At 40.0% G+C, this 15447-nt stretch overlaps 1 protein-coding gene across 1 annotated transcript; it reads left to right on the plus strand.

Moving 5' to 3' along the window:
• The first annotated feature begins 1048 nt into the window (after nucleotides 1-1048).
• On the plus strand, nucleotides 1049-14626 carry LOC140242230 (all trans-polyprenyl-diphosphate synthase PDSS2-like). Its single transcript, XM_072321974.1, has 6 exons — nucleotides 1049-1182; nucleotides 2407-2983; nucleotides 3486-3623; nucleotides 10766-11219; nucleotides 11984-12145; nucleotides 14021-14626. Exons 2-6 carry the CDS (start codon nucleotides 2526-2528, stop codon nucleotides 14171-14173), a joined length of 1365 nt encoding a protein of 454 aa, XP_072178075.1. The 5' UTR covers nucleotides 1049-1182; nucleotides 2407-2525; the 3' UTR covers nucleotides 14174-14626.
• The last annotated feature ends 821 nt before the right edge of the window (nucleotides 14627-15447 follow it).

Below are 15447 nucleotides of genomic sequence, written 5' to 3' on the forward strand. Positions count from 1 at the left end.
CTTTGCCACAGAAAATTGGTAAATGTACTTCTGAGGGGGAGGGGGGGGGGGGAGTACAAATGGGATATGCTGTAAAAAGTGGGGGAGAGGCATGCCCCTCAATCTTTTTTTCTGGGGGATTGCCCCCCCCCCCCTTCAATCTTGAAAATTAATAGGACTGTAATGTATCACTCACATATCACTGAGTATTATGCATTGACCCCCTCCCCCAGCTCACAATTAATCATGTTTGTGTAGCCTGTTTGAAAAATACCAGGATATTCTTGTAAATTCCAGGAGTTTTTCGTGTTGATTTCAGGAGGGCTGACTTTGGAAAGTGGAAGCACTGATGATTATGAAGCAATAAGACAGACGCAGGATCTTGCCTGCTTTTGATGAGCAACTGAAACTCTTGGCCTAACTTCTTTTAGTGGCGAGCATTATGACTAAATTAAAGTGCTTATAAATGAAAAAACTTGATTTATTTACGGTGCATATGTCATTCTAGATTTAATAAAGCAATCTAGTATTCAACAGCAAAAAAAAAAAAACAAAACAAAACAAAAAACAAAAAACAAAACCGCCGTAAACATGTTAAAAGAACTAATGTGAGTCCTCCGAATAGCCGCCATACAGCGTACACACAGCGCCCGTTCAAACATGATTTCGTTGACCTCTTGACCCTTTTATCGACTTTGTCAGACTGGCAAAAGATCGAGAAGTTTAACTCGAAGTTTTGCCAGTGTGACCGCAAACTTCCCACGAAACTTTCCGCCAATTTTCTTGATCTGTGTCTCCGAAGCGCAAGGCCATTGTCATGTACAAACGTGCATTGTTACGTCATAATCACTAGCAACTGGACGGCGTACTCTTGCTTGCGCGCGTACCAGTGGCCCAGTATGACCGCTCCTAAGCGTGCACTCCATATAAGGAAAAATTGCCGTAACAAGATGGCGACGCAACACGGTAAATTTGGCTGCACGGTCTCGTGTATCTTGGGAATAGGGACACGCATTCCACTATGTTTTAGTTCGGTGGTGGACACCGGACAAGGTTGCATGACAAGGCGCTGGACACGATAACGGCCCCACTGCATGAAGTCTGTGTTGGTGTCACGTGAAAGAGAGGACACAAGCTAAGCACGTACACATACGTATGAAGAGGCACGGAGGGAGACTCGGCGATCAGAGAAGGAAGATTCGGGTAAGTGTTCATCTTTTGGTGGCCCGATCGGGTAGGGCCTAACACAGTGATTTCGTCTAGCTGCTGAATACCTAAAAGTAAACGCCGCCGGGCGCTCCATTCATTGTAAGTTCTACACACGACAGTTGACCTGATTTGTAACGTAAAGTTACTGGCGGGACCCTCTCCGCCAGTGCCATCAACGCTTCGCGTTCGGGCTGGTCGCAGTTACTAGTATTAGTAGGCCTAGTACTAGTAGTAGACCCTAATTTAATGAATTTATTTTATATGTACCTTGACGGGCCTGAGTGATTTAGATCTAGAGTCTAGACCACTCTCTACTGATGATTAAGTTGGGTAAGGTAATCCACACATAATTACAAGCACCACAACAGAACAGTGTCAGTATAGCGCTGATGATGACGCCCATGTCACAATTAATCAAATCTGCTCTTAAAATGTTGACTTGTTCTCTTCCCCCATCTGCCCATTCACTTCAAAAAAGGATCCAGATTATGGGTCTAGACCTATTTAAAGATTGGCCGAATGAACCATTTATTTGCTTGTTTGCCAATCTTGCGCTGCCTTGTGCCCTTGGCATGTATGAATTTATTTTTGATTTGTTTTGTGTTTTGATACCGGTATCGCTATTCAAAGGTCTCTGAGGTGAAACATCACAAAGGACAAGAAAATGAGGTTTGATCAAATACAATATAGCATTACCATTGATCACTGTGTAGGGACACAACTGCTGTAGCCAGGGAATTCGAAACAACAAAAGACTCTATAAGAGCATCAAAGCAAGTGCAAGCCTCTCATAACTCAACCATAACACCATCCAAGATTTGACGACCTGGTACATGTAAAACCTATGCTTTTGCTTGTGGTAGAATTTTGACACACGTCACAGGGGAGGTCAAACCTTGGACTCGGGGAGTATTCGCTAAACAACTTGGACAAATTGCTTTACCGTGTGAATACATTGTTAATTGCGATTGAATCAAGATGCCAGTACAGTGCCAATAGTGCTACACCTGTATGTCCGGAGCCTCATTCACTCCTTGTGATGGTACATGAATATAACTTTTGCGGAATCATTTGGCAGGCTTATGTTTTGCTATGTTAGAACTTGTCATACTACAACTTTGACAGGAAAATATTTCATGCCTTTTGATGATAGGTTTCGTAGGTCCTACTTTAAGTACTGTATAAACAAAGTCTCCTTTTATTTCATGTTTTGTGCAGAACAACAAGATAGGAATGTAATCGATCTAGAGCAGTGAGCTTCACAGGCTTCACCACTGAACTGCCACTGGAAATTTGGAAATTTCCGTGAAACAATCTTCACTTGGACGCCACCAGCAATGTCACTGCATAGACAACACATACACTGTATCAGGAGACAGCTGTCTTTGGCTTCGTCATCATGGAACACCTTAAATCCAGCAAGGCTCTGTGTTCTAAGCCTTACTGGCCCACAAGAACGCCCATGCTGTGTGAAGGGACCCTGCCAACCAAAAGTAAGGACAGTAACAACAACAGCTGGCTGCACTCAACTGCAGCATGGTAAACTGGGTTATCATGCACGGCTGCTGCAGTCGGATGACCTGCTGTGTGGTGGACAGAGCAGGGGCTTCATGAACCTCTTTGGGCCCTCCGAACCCTCGGACTGGGCCAAAGCCATCACGGAAGCAGAGAAGGTGGTTGGGTACTCGATGTCGTTCATGAGCCTGCGATGCCTCCTCAGTGATGAACTTGCCAATGTGGCCCTTCACATGCGAAAACTAGTCGGAACCAGGCATCCTCTGCTGAAGACAGCTAAGTGAGTTTGAAAATTTTGTTTTTGTTTTGTTTTTGTTTTGTTTTGTTTTTTTTACATTTGAAAAAAGTTTCTGTGGTGGTCTCCATTAAAATTACAAATAAGAATAAAACTAAAACAGATAATGTTCTGTTTTTGCAATTATTTTCAATATATTTCTCACCCTTCAGGAGTAATTGTCCAGCAATTAATTGACAGTATCATAGCTTGGCTTTTGCTATAATGGCACATATTCAGACACAGAACACTGTGGCTGTCATTTACAATGCGTCGTATATATCTGGATGATCTCAGACTGTAAAGTACAATTTGACCCTACACTGTACATTTAATGTTGGCTGAAAATAATTGGGGGGGGGGGGGGGGAGGGGGAACCAGAACAAACAAATTGCTGGAATTTTTGTCGAAATCAGATGTGAAATAATAAAGGCAGATGATAGATAAATATTTCACATTTATCACCCTTGTGTGTATTTTTCCCCCCCTTTTTTTTTTTGTTTTGTAGGAGCTTTTTGACTGACGGGAAGCACAGTCTCCAGACAAGAGGTCTGATCATTCTCCTGGTGTCAAAGGCTGCAAGCACAACTTCCCATAATGCAGCTGAAGATGGCAAAGTCAGTGTCGCAGGCGGCATCTCTTCAAGGTGAGGATTTAAAGGGATAGTGTAGTTTTGGTCGAGATGGGGCCTCAGGTTATTATTATTTGTTTTTGTGAGATAATGAGAAACCTCTTATGACATTTATATGAAAAAGCATCCAATTCTAAGATTAATTTCAAAGTGTATTTCATGAAAATTAGTTACGAAATGGGTGAGATTTCCAAATACAAAGAAATCGGGATAAAAAGTGGGACCTACCTTTGTTAGGACCACTCTGTTTTACTTTGTTTTTGGATATCTCAGCCATTTCAAAAGCAATTAATTTTTTTTCATCAAATATACTTTGAATTCATATTGGAATTGTATGCTCTTAAATAATTCATAATTGGTTTCTAATCATCTCACAAAATATAAATTGAATTCCTCATCTCAACCAAAGCTATACCGTCTCTTCAGTGCGCCTGCTAATTTTGAATTTTTCTGGCAAAAAAGTTGGAACAGCTTTTACTCAGTAAATAAAGTTTTTACCAGTCAACCTCTGAAGGGGTCAAATGCAGGCGCTGGGTATCTTGCTTCTAGTAATAGTCCAGGCTAGGCTCCATAGAAAGTGCACCTAACCTTGTTTTTTGATATATTCAATGTTTTTTGATGGTTTCTTGTCAATTCGAGGGTGCTGATTCCAAATCCGATTGATGCCACTCACGTAACCTTGAGCATTTTCGGCAAAATGCAAAAATTCAAAATGGCCGCCAAATATGCTAATTTGGCCGTGATAATCACAATCATGTGCATTCTGTGACCAATTATTCCACCAAACTTTGTACATTTCTGTTCCGAGGGCTACTATAAGTGCATTTACAAGAGAATTTTCATTTCATATAGTTTCATTTGGCATTTAAAGCTCATTTCCCATTCAAAATGGCCGCCATTCCTATGCTCATGTACAATATGAATGGCAAAAAGTATGCATGGAAATATATACCAAATTAACTGTATTTCCAGTTCCGTACCTATGCTGTTATAAAGTGTTGCATGTGCAATGCAAATCTGATGAGTGCCACTAGCAAAACAAGCAAGCAAGCAAGCAAACAAACAGAAAATATATTGTTTTTATGCTTATATATTCTTCTTAAAACAAAACTTCAAAATGGATGCCACTAATATTCCTCTGTACAATATGAACGGCAAAATGCACATGGCAATAAACAAAAAAAATTCTCTTTTTTTTTTAGTTTTCTGTCACGCAGCTACACTTGTTATCAATTTGGGTGCTGATTATAAATCAGAAGGTTGTTACTAACATAACAAAAAGCTGTTTTAGTTGTGATGCAAACATCCAAATTTGCTACATTGTATCTCAATCTGGTTTTTCCCCTAGGAATTGGGAAAAAAACCCACCAAAACTTAAATTGACGCCAACATCAAGATCTTTATCAGAAATTATTAGATATGAACATTTGATACTTATTTGCCTCGAGATGTTCAACATCATAATATTCTCTGTTTTTATTGATTTAAAAGGCTAAATCTTAGATGATGACACAAATGAAATTTCGAAATAACTGTTCTGTTCTACATTATCTAAAAGCGATATTACACAAACTTTTCAACCCCCTCATCCGAGAAAGAATATGAGGCAGGGGAAAGTGGAACAAAGGGACCACCTCACTTCCTTTCGTCAAATCTCTGAAATAAAAAAAAAAAGCCTCACATTTTGCCATGTTAACCCAGAATATGATTTGCTTGAAAACACGAGTGACAAATGACCTTCTGTCTTATCTGTATATCGTAGATAAGATTTACCACTGGTTCTGTGCTTGCATGATTTTCCCTACTTGCTCAAGACTGGTTAAAATGTAACAGCACGGACAAGTGTGTTTGGAGGATTACAAAGAGTTTAGTAAAGTATTGCTAGTGGTACCACTATATCTTTTGTATTTTATTATAGTAAACAGAAAGTCCATCACACCACAGTAGTCCTATTTTGAAATATCCAAGAATGATTTTGTATTTTCTCTAGGAATGCAATCACTTAAGATTGCAATGGAATTGACGCATATGATGCTGCCACTGTAAAAGGGACTCATTTTCTGTCTGGAGATGAGTACTTTGCTCACACCTTTCCTTCAATGATGAGTTTGGAATCATGGAATATTCACTAAAGTTAATATAACGCAGAAGATTCATGATGAATATACGTGTAATGGGTCCATTTCAGTCACGGGGCTTGTTTTACACATACTTGCCCCCACCTTTGTTGCTTCCCAACCCTCGGTTCCGCGACCCCTGCAATCCTGCAATTGCCTTACAAGGGGAAGTGTTTTGTCTGACAAGTTTGTCTGACAAATTTGCTCTCAGCCAATCAGATACAAGGATTTTAGTAGCTTATAACAGCTTTAAAAAAAAAAAACTGACAAAACGCTTCATGGCATGCCCCCGAACAACCTGCCATCAATGCGTTTGAAATCCCACAAGCCAACCTATAGATTTCTCTCCTTCGCTTCAAAGCTTTGACCCCAAAACAGGGTGGTGCAGATGCTGGGCTGATGTCATCTCTGATACCACTCAAGTTACCTCCAACACTGTCTTTTGCCTGGCGACAAAGCCAAAGGGCTTCACATGGTGGTGAAGCAAGTCTTTGATGTCTTCATCCTGTTTCTATGGCAAAAAAAAAAAAAAAATCACCCTCCGACCCCTGAGGAAGTACTGAACATAATCAGATGTGGTTGCAGTTAAGGCAATTGCAGGACTGATATGTATCTTTAGCCTGGGAATCTTGCAAATTTGGGGCTGATGTCACCTGCTACCAAATATCCAATTAAAGAGATCTTTAAAGACAATAAATATGAAGAAAATCAAGTTTGCTCGATAATATCAAGGCGTTAATCCTAAATCATATCATAACAAAGCGATGGAGGTTATTATCCATTTAAAACTTGCCTCAGGACTCCCCCTCCCCCAACTTCTAACTGGAAAAAAAAGCTACATTGTAAAGGGTTGTTAGTTTTGTCATTAATGTTTTTGTCCGCAATCATGTATTTCTACAGTACTGTATATGATTTTTCTGTACCTTATTGATAATGGTTTTAGGGGAATGCATAGAAGCTTTGCTTTTTTAACACTTGATAAATGATAGGCATCTAGGCTTCTTAATATGTTTTGTTAGTATTACACTTTTATATTCAAGTTGCTTGTAGAATATGATGGTACATTATTGATTTTTTGCGTGGTGTTTGGTGCACTTAGTGTATACTATTCTTTGTTGAAACAAAATAAAAGATTTGAAATTGTGTTAAACATCGCAAGGTTTATGATTGTTAAATGCTCGAAACTCCATCCGTAATTCTTAGTGAAAATCCTAATTTATGTGGTAAATTGGGACTTTTGCAACACAAAAGAAAAACTTTCTGTTAAGAACATCCTTCAGATAATGATCAGCACTAAATCTTAACAAACTATGTAGCTGCATGTCAGAACTAGAAATGTCGCTACGGCGACTGATGCCTCCGCCATAATGCATGATTCTCCCAATAGGTGTATAGTACAATGTCTTGACAATGTGTGATGACAGTTTCACATAACTGGCAAAATATCGAAATAACAGGTTTGTCAGAAATATCTTGAATGTTCACTTTCCACGAACTGGGTTTGCTATAATTGTCTATTAAAGAGTGCAGGTACACATATTTGGGGAATTGAAAATTTTTACTTGACTTCTGACCGACCTTATTATAAGTTTATGCATTGAGTTTAATTTTCAAGGTATGAAAAAAGAGTGTAATTACAGTACAAAATATTTTTTTTCATTTAAACCTGACCTTTGACCCTTAACCTTTGACCTTTGACCTTCTGGCTAGACATTTCCAAGGAATCTCCATCAAGTAATACATGTACATATATCAAACACTTTTAAAACTAATAATGCAATCATTGCATATACTAGTATACATGTATGAGGAAAATACAGCAGTAACATTTTGAGGAGTTGACCTTGACCTTTGAACCCCTGACTATTGACCCATGACCCCTAAATTCCCTAGATAATCCCTGCCAGTCAGTACATGCATATGTACCATATTCCATGAAGATACATTGAACCATTTGGGAGAAAAGTGATATTGAAACATTTTCACCTAACCTTTGACCTTTTGACCTCTGACCTTATGACATGAAACTCTCTCTGGAGAATCCTTACGCAGTAGTACATGTCTACACTAAGTTTCAAGAAAATAACTGCTAGCATTGCATAGATATGGGGGAAATAGCAACATTTTTAGCATTTGACCTTGACCTTTTGACCTTTGACCTCTTGTCAATGTCACTAGAATCTACTCAACTAATTGTCCCATCATACATCATCCCTGGACCAAGTTTGGTGAAAGCTGCTTTATCCAGTTTTGAGTTATCACATAAACAGATAAATTTTAGGATTTGACCTTGATCTTTGACCTTTGACCTCTGTCCGATTTCACTGAAAAACTATTCAAGTAATTGTCCCATCATACATCATCCTCCAACAAAGTTTGGTGAAATTTGCTCCATACAGTCTTGAGTTATCGCGTAAACGGATACAATTTCATGATTTGACCTTGACCTTTGACCTTTGACCTTTAGCCGATTTCACCCAAAATCTTATCAAATCGTTGCCCCATCATACTTCATACTTGGACCAAGTTTGGTAAAATTCCAGTAAATATTACTCAAGTTATCGCGTAAACGAAAGCGGACGGACGTACGTACGGACGTACGTACGGACGTACGTACGGACGTACGTACGGACGGACGGACGGACAACCCGAAAACATAATGCCTCCGGCACCACTTCGTGGCGGAGGCATAAAAAACAGCAAATCAGTTTTCTATTTCCACGTATATTTTTGTTATTCATATTGTACAGGAGAATAAGAGTGGCGACCGTTTTGAATTTTTGCATGTAGAAGAATAAAAATGCATGTCAGCCCCCTATATTGTAAGTGGCACCCATCATATTAGTATTGCACATGCAACATTTTATAACAGCATAGGTACGGAACTGGAAATACAGTAAATTTGGTATATATTTCCATGCATACTTTTTGCCATTCATATTGTACATGAGCATTGGAATGGCGGCCATTTTGAATTGAAAGTTAATGATCTTTAAATACCAAATGAAACTATATGAAATGAAAATTTTCTTGCAAATGCACATGGAGTAACTCTAGGAACAGAAATGTACAAAATTTGGTGGAATAATTGGTCACAGAATGCACATGAATGTGATTATCACGGCCAAATTAGCATATTTGGCGGCCATTTTGGATTTTTGCATTTTGCCGAAAATGCTCAAGGTTACGCGAGTGGCATCAATCGGATTTGGAATCAGCACCCTCGAATTGACAAGAAACCATTAAAAAACATTGTATATATCAAAAAACAAGGTTAGGTGCCTTCTAGCCTGGACTATAAAGGCGAAGGGTGCTTACAATGTAGAATCCCGAAATGATATAGTATACAGTGTATTGTGGTGTGATACAATAAAATGCCTTATGCTTAATGGCATAGTTTATTGCTCACCCTATGCATGAATAATTATTGAAAAGTGTTTGAACTGAAAATACATTTTTATGCCTCCGCCACGAAGTGGTGCCGGAGGCATTATGTTTTCGGGTTGTCCGTCTGTCCGTCCGTACGTCCGTACGTCCGTACGTACGTCCGTATGTACGTCCGTCCGCTTTCGTTTACGCGATAACGTGAGTAATATTTAATGGAATTTTACCAAACTTGGTCCAAGTATGAAGTATGATGGGGCAATGATTTGATTAGATTTTGGGTGAAATCGGCTAAAGGTCAAAGGTCAAAGGTCAAGGTCAAATCATGAAATTGTATCCGTTTACGCGATAACTCAAGACTTGATGGAGCAAATTTCCCCAAACTTTCTTGGAGGATGATGTATGATGGGACAATTACTTGATTAGTTTTTCAGTGAAATCAGACAGAGGTCAAAGGTCAAAGATCAAGGTCAAATCCTAAAATTTATCTGTTTACGTGATAACTCAAAACTGGATGAAGCAGCTTTCACCAAACTTGGTCCAAGGATGATGTATGATGGGACAATTAGTTGAGTAGATTTTAGTGACATTGGCAAGAGGTCAAAGGTCAAAAGGTCAAGGTCAAATGCTAAAAATGTTGCTATTTCCCCCATATCTGTGCAATGCCCGCAGTTATTTTCTTGAAACTTTGTGTAGACATGTACTACTGCGTAAAGATTATCCAGAGAGAGTTTCATGTCATAATGTCAAAGGTCAAAAGGTCAAAGGTTAGGTGAAAATGTTGCAATATCACTTTTCTCGCAAATAGTTCAATGTATCTTCATGGAACTTGGTACATATGCATGTACTGACTGGCAGGGATTATCTAGGGAATTTAGGGGTCATGGGTCAATAGTCAGGGGTCAAAGGTCAAGTTCAACTCCTCAAAATGTTACTATTTTCCTCATGCAATGATTGCATTATTAGTTTTAAAATTTAATATAAATGTACATGTATTACTTAATGGAGATTCTCTTGGAAATTTCTAGCCAGAAGGTCAAAGGTAAAATGTTAAGGGTCAAAGGTCAGGTTTAAATGCAAAAAAGAAGAAGATATATTTTGTACTGTAATTACACTCTTTCTTCATACCTTGAAAATTATACTCAATGCATAAACTTATAATAAGATCGGTCAGAAGTCAAGTAAAAATTTTCAATTCCCCAAATATGCGTACCTGCACTCTTTAATAGACAATTATAGCAAACCCAGTTCGTGGAAAGTGAACATTCCAGATATTTCTGCCAGTTATGTGAAACTGTCATTACACATTGTGAAGACATTGTACTATACACCTATTGGGAGAATAATGCATTATGGCGGAGGCATCAGTCGCCATAGCGACATTTCTAGTTCTTTTTACCATTTGTCTGCTCTCATATTTGAATTGCAAAGCTTGTTTATCAACTTTTTGTTTGAAACGACAGTGTCATATTGAAAGTACCGTACATGTTTGAAGGAAAATTGCTGTTCTGTATAAGTATGATTTCAATTCAGAGCAGTCCTGTACATTTTGGAGTGAAAATCAAACCTATAAGAAGAGAGATTTAACAGATTAAAGTGCTGTTTGTTGTTGTTGTCATTCTCCTTTCCATTGCCTTGTTTTTTCCTTTCTTGCAGTCAAAGAGCCTTAGCCGAGATCTCGGAGATGATTCACACAGCCTTCCTCGTCCACAGAGGGGTCGTCAACCTATTGAATCTTGACCCTTCCATGGGACCGCTCAAAGTCATGGAACTGGGAAACAAGATGGCCGTCCTGAGTGGAGACTTCTTGTTGGCAAGTGCATGCAAGGCACTAGCTGGATTGCGCAATACTGTTGTCGTTGAACTCATATCCAAGGCGATTGCCGATCTCACAGAAGCTGCATTCACCAAATTCAGTGGTTCAGATCTCAACCCTGTCTCGACTCTCCAACCAGATTTGACTTTCACAGAGTGGGAGAGATATGTGTACTTATCAGCGGGCACCCTGATTGGTCACAGCTGTATGAGTGCCCTGAAACTGTCCAATCAGAGCCCGTCTTTGACGGAGAGTGCCTTTGACTTTGGCAGGAATATTGCGTGGGCCCAGCAGGTACAGTATGCATCAATAAAATGTATCTGGAGTTTGATGTAAGCATTATATTTGTTGTACTTTTTACAAATATTGCTGTTACACCAGCAAGCTACTCTTGGAGTTTTGTTTTGCTTCAAGGCTAGAAATAAAGAGCAGAGTGAGTGAATCAGAACCTGTATTATACATGTACCACTATTGCCCATTAGAGTGAATAATTGGTGGCAATTCAAAGGTTCCAGTTTTAAAGCAGTCTGTTTCCTTTATTGCTTGTGTGAAATCATGATATGAGACAACCACAATGAGGAAAAGAAGAATTGTGGGGGGGGGGTTGAAGCCTAACTTGGTACAGAGTGAAAATGGTAGAACACAGTATGCCTTTCTACCAAAGGTCAGTTTATGATAGCTAGAGCTTGCTGTACTGTACTCCATAAGTGCGCACGTTCACCAGTAAGTAAATCACTTGATGTGACTCAAAGACAATCATTATAGCTTTGTGTATGATGTATGATACCTGAAGTACAAGTGGACAGCACTGTCGAAAGTGTTTTTGTTTTTTTTTCTTTTTTAACCTTCGTGTGTGCATGTGGTTCCTATAGGTACAGTCCTGCAATGATTTCATGTACATCATGTATCTGTCATTAAATTTGTGTGAATGCATTTAATGTATTCAAAAATTCATTGTATGTTGTGTTCCAATATAGAGTAATGTGTACATCGTAGTCAGTCTATATTGTTGGATATGATGAAACAACTAAAGTATGTTTTGATTATTTTGCTACCAGCTCCATACTGACATGCTGCCATTCACGACAGCATCAGCATCTAAAGGTCACAAAGAGGTCAACCTGATGTCAGCTCCAGTCATTCTCTACCTTCAAACCAGCCATGGCAAAGGTCACATGTCAGAGGTCAACTACTCCAGCCACAGGCCAGATATGAGAAAGGTGAAACTACGTAGCCTGTTTAATCCCAAGTGTACCATTTTTTTCTTGTACGTGAGCATGTGTTGTGGATAGTCTTGCTTTGAGTGAGGAAACCTGTATGAAAATTCTATTGAGATGATAAAATATACATGGTCTGTATGTCTGTGCCGTCCAACAATCTACTTTTGCTAGTACCTAGTAAGTTGTATCTGTGCAGAGCTATTTTCTGTGATGCTTATGCAGGCCTCGAAATAGGATTTTGGAGGGGCAAGGCCATTTAGAAAAGGGCACTTTTTCCAAGAGGCCAGGGCACTTAATAGGTCAGTCAGAGGGGCACCAAGGCCACATTGGAAAGGGCATGTTGGGTGTTTATACGTGATGTGAATGCCCCATAGAGCTGTATGCTATCGACCGTGCTGCTACACTCCAGCAGCGCACGCACACATAAGATCTCTTCGCAGCAGACGACGTTAGGCAGTAGGCCATATGCAATACGATGTAGGTTCTGTAATACAGTACGTTCTCAACGCGTACGCCGCGCTCGCTTTGGAGCACTTTTGGCGCCATTTTGCTTTGAGCGTGCGGGCATGAATGCAGAGCGAGAGAGATGGCAATGCTCGCAGCCGTCCGACAGGCCTGGCATTTTTTAACATGGCTTGCAACCGCTTGCTCCGGCCCACCGCTGCCTAGGGTAGTAGCTACAGTAGTAACTCTATGGCCGCTGCGCTGCGGAGGCAATCGGGACGGTAAAAGCTGGTCGGGCGTACATGTACGTAGACTTCTACACGTCGTCTCGTATCTCGGAAAGGTACTTTGAGTTTGAATCAGATATATTGGGACGCGAGTGAACTGAAGGTATGATATTTGAGATCAGGAAAGTTGTTCAAGCTTATTAAAGTGTAGACTTTGAGAAAGGGCATATTATACGTCATGAATAATAACTTTCACTCTAAAAGGGCACCATGGCCACAAGAAAAAGGGCACATTTTTTTTTGGCCGTAACTTTGATCAAGGAAAAAAAGGCATTGCGGCCAACGAGAGGGGCACCGACGGCCGTGGCCGTCGGTGGCCGTCGGTTAATTCGAGGCCTGCTTTTGAGTCAAAGCTGATGAAGCTGTGCTTGATTCATATACAATGTACATTGAAGGTGCTTCATGTACACGTAGTCTGATTTATGTCCTTCATGTAGCAATTGCTTTGTAAATGAACAATTCTCTCTTCAGACAGTGGGCAGAGGCATCCAGCACACGATAGTCCAGTTTACTAATGCTGTTCTAGGCTTGTACATTGTCAAAATGAAGCAAGTGACAAGCTACAGCTATATCACGTCTGTAGATGAACACAAAATGTCCTACAGCTGTGTGTGGATGCCAAGTTTTGAGCAGAAATGCTTCTCCTACGGAGAAATATGTCAGGCAGGATGTACTAACACTGCACTAGTGTCAATGTAAATGATTCTTGACAAGTGAATTTTGCTTTCATACTTGAGCCATGGCACTATTGTCCCTTGCTTCCCTTTGTCAAGAAAGGGGCAAAACATTGAACTTTTATGCCTACCAGCTTAACAAGGATACTTCGAGAAAGATTGTTTGATGTTTACCCGGAATGATAACAATAAATGCATGACTTAACCTACCTGTCAGCTTAAAAGGAGTCATCCCAGCTTTCACGTTTTGACTGTATGTGACATACTGTAAGAAGTTTTAGGAGAAAATCACATGCACTGATACCAAACAAATATTTGAGAACAAAAAAATTCAGCCCGTCTACCATCCCTTTAGACTGCTGGCTTGTAGTTCTCTTCTTTCCATTGCTTTTGGATCCAACCCCCCCCCCCCCAAAAAAAAAAAAAAAAATCATACCAAAGCATTCAATTTCCTGTCAATTTTGAAACAGTTGGTACGTGCGGTGTCTTCCAGCCCTGCCTTGGATGAAGCCAAGCAACGTTGCCATGGTTACGGAGACAGTGCTCTTGAGGCCCTTGGTGTGTTCCCCAGCTCGGAGGCAAGGACAGCACTGGAGAAGATGGTGCATGCCGTGAGATGCTGAACCAGCTCTGGCCTTTGATGTAGGAGTTGAAAGGGACGAGGACTCCAGTATGACTCTTTGGCTGCGTTGATGTAATTGTGCATTCATGAGCCTCATGGTTTGAACTGGAGGCATGTTTGGAGGTTTCATGGTGCCATGTGGGAAGTGCCACTGAAATGCTTTCATTGTCTTGGCCCTGTGCAAAGAGGTTAGTGTATATACTAGTAAGTACAAGAGTGCTCACTTGCAATAGTCCCTGGTATAATTGCTCTGTGAGTGCATGGAGCAAGGTCCACCATCATTAAGAGGGACACATGAGTGATCTCGCTCCTTTCCATAACGGTGGACGGTGCTCCTTGTTTGCTGAGGGGTTACACACCATAGTACAATTTACTTCTAGAGTGTAGACTTGCAGGTACATTGTATGTGCTGAACGATTGTTCTGTGAATGAATATAGCAATCACACATGGAGTGAAGTCTGCCATTACTTAAGAAAATGGCACCATTGCATATCTTTGTTAAATTTTACATACGGTACATGTAGTCTGCCCTTTTTAGGTACAATGTTGTAGTATTTAACCCCTTTGTACACTCCAGTTATAACAAAGAATTCAGTTAAAACAAAATTTTGGATTCAGCAAAGTAAACTGCAGGTCTGTAAATTATCATCCATACATCTATATGCACTCTATTTGTTCAGCTCTAACAGAATTTGATGCACCCCCCCCCCCCCCTCTCCACCCCCATAAAAAAGAAGAAAAAAAATGCTGGTGTGATGACTATTTTATAAAGGGAGTTGCCTGTATGTACTTTATTGTTACCATGACTCTCAAGTAAGGGGCAGTTGAATGCATCTTGTCTGCGTTGCATGTAATATCTACCTCAAAAGTGTGATATGTTGCCTAACAAGCCAAAACATAATTTGGAGGATCAATATTACTTGCAAGTTACTATACTTTGCAATAAAGTTGATAGCAAGCATTGTACAGGGGACACCGAGTGGTGACTTAATAGAAATTGAAGAAAGGGGGTAGCTTACTCCATCACTCGCACTGAAAGGCGTTCAAATGTCATATGATTGTCATTGACATCTCTAGCATCTCCAGCCCTCAGGAAAAGCAGAAATTGTGATGCAGTTGCATATTTTTGTGCAAGATAAATTTTTTGCTGTGTGAATATTATGAAGCCCTGATGGGTCTGCATGAGATGTTATTGAGCTGCCTACAGTGTTTTGTTTGTTTATTTGTTCTTATACCCACCCATCATTTTGTGCATTATAAACGTACAACACTGA

The sequence above is a fragment of the Diadema setosum genome, chromosome 19, assembly GCF_964275005.1.
Source record: "Diadema setosum chromosome 19, eeDiaSeto1, whole genome shotgun sequence".
NCBI lineage: Eukaryota > Metazoa > Echinodermata > Echinoidea > Diadematoida > Diadematidae > Diadema > Diadema setosum.

Coding starts and splice junctions, on each gene's coding strand:
- LOC140242230 (XM_072321974.1), top strand. CDS start 2,526: ATGTCACTGCATAGACAACACATACACTGTATCAGGAGACAGCTGTCT. Junction 11,220..11,983: donor ATATTGCGTGGGCCCAGCAG/GTACAGTATGCA, acceptor TTTTGCTACCAG/CTCCATACTGACATGCTGCC. Junction 12,146..14,020: donor ACAGGCCAGATATGAGAAAG/GTGAAACTACGT, acceptor ATTTTGAAACAG/TTGGTACGTGCGGTGTCTTC.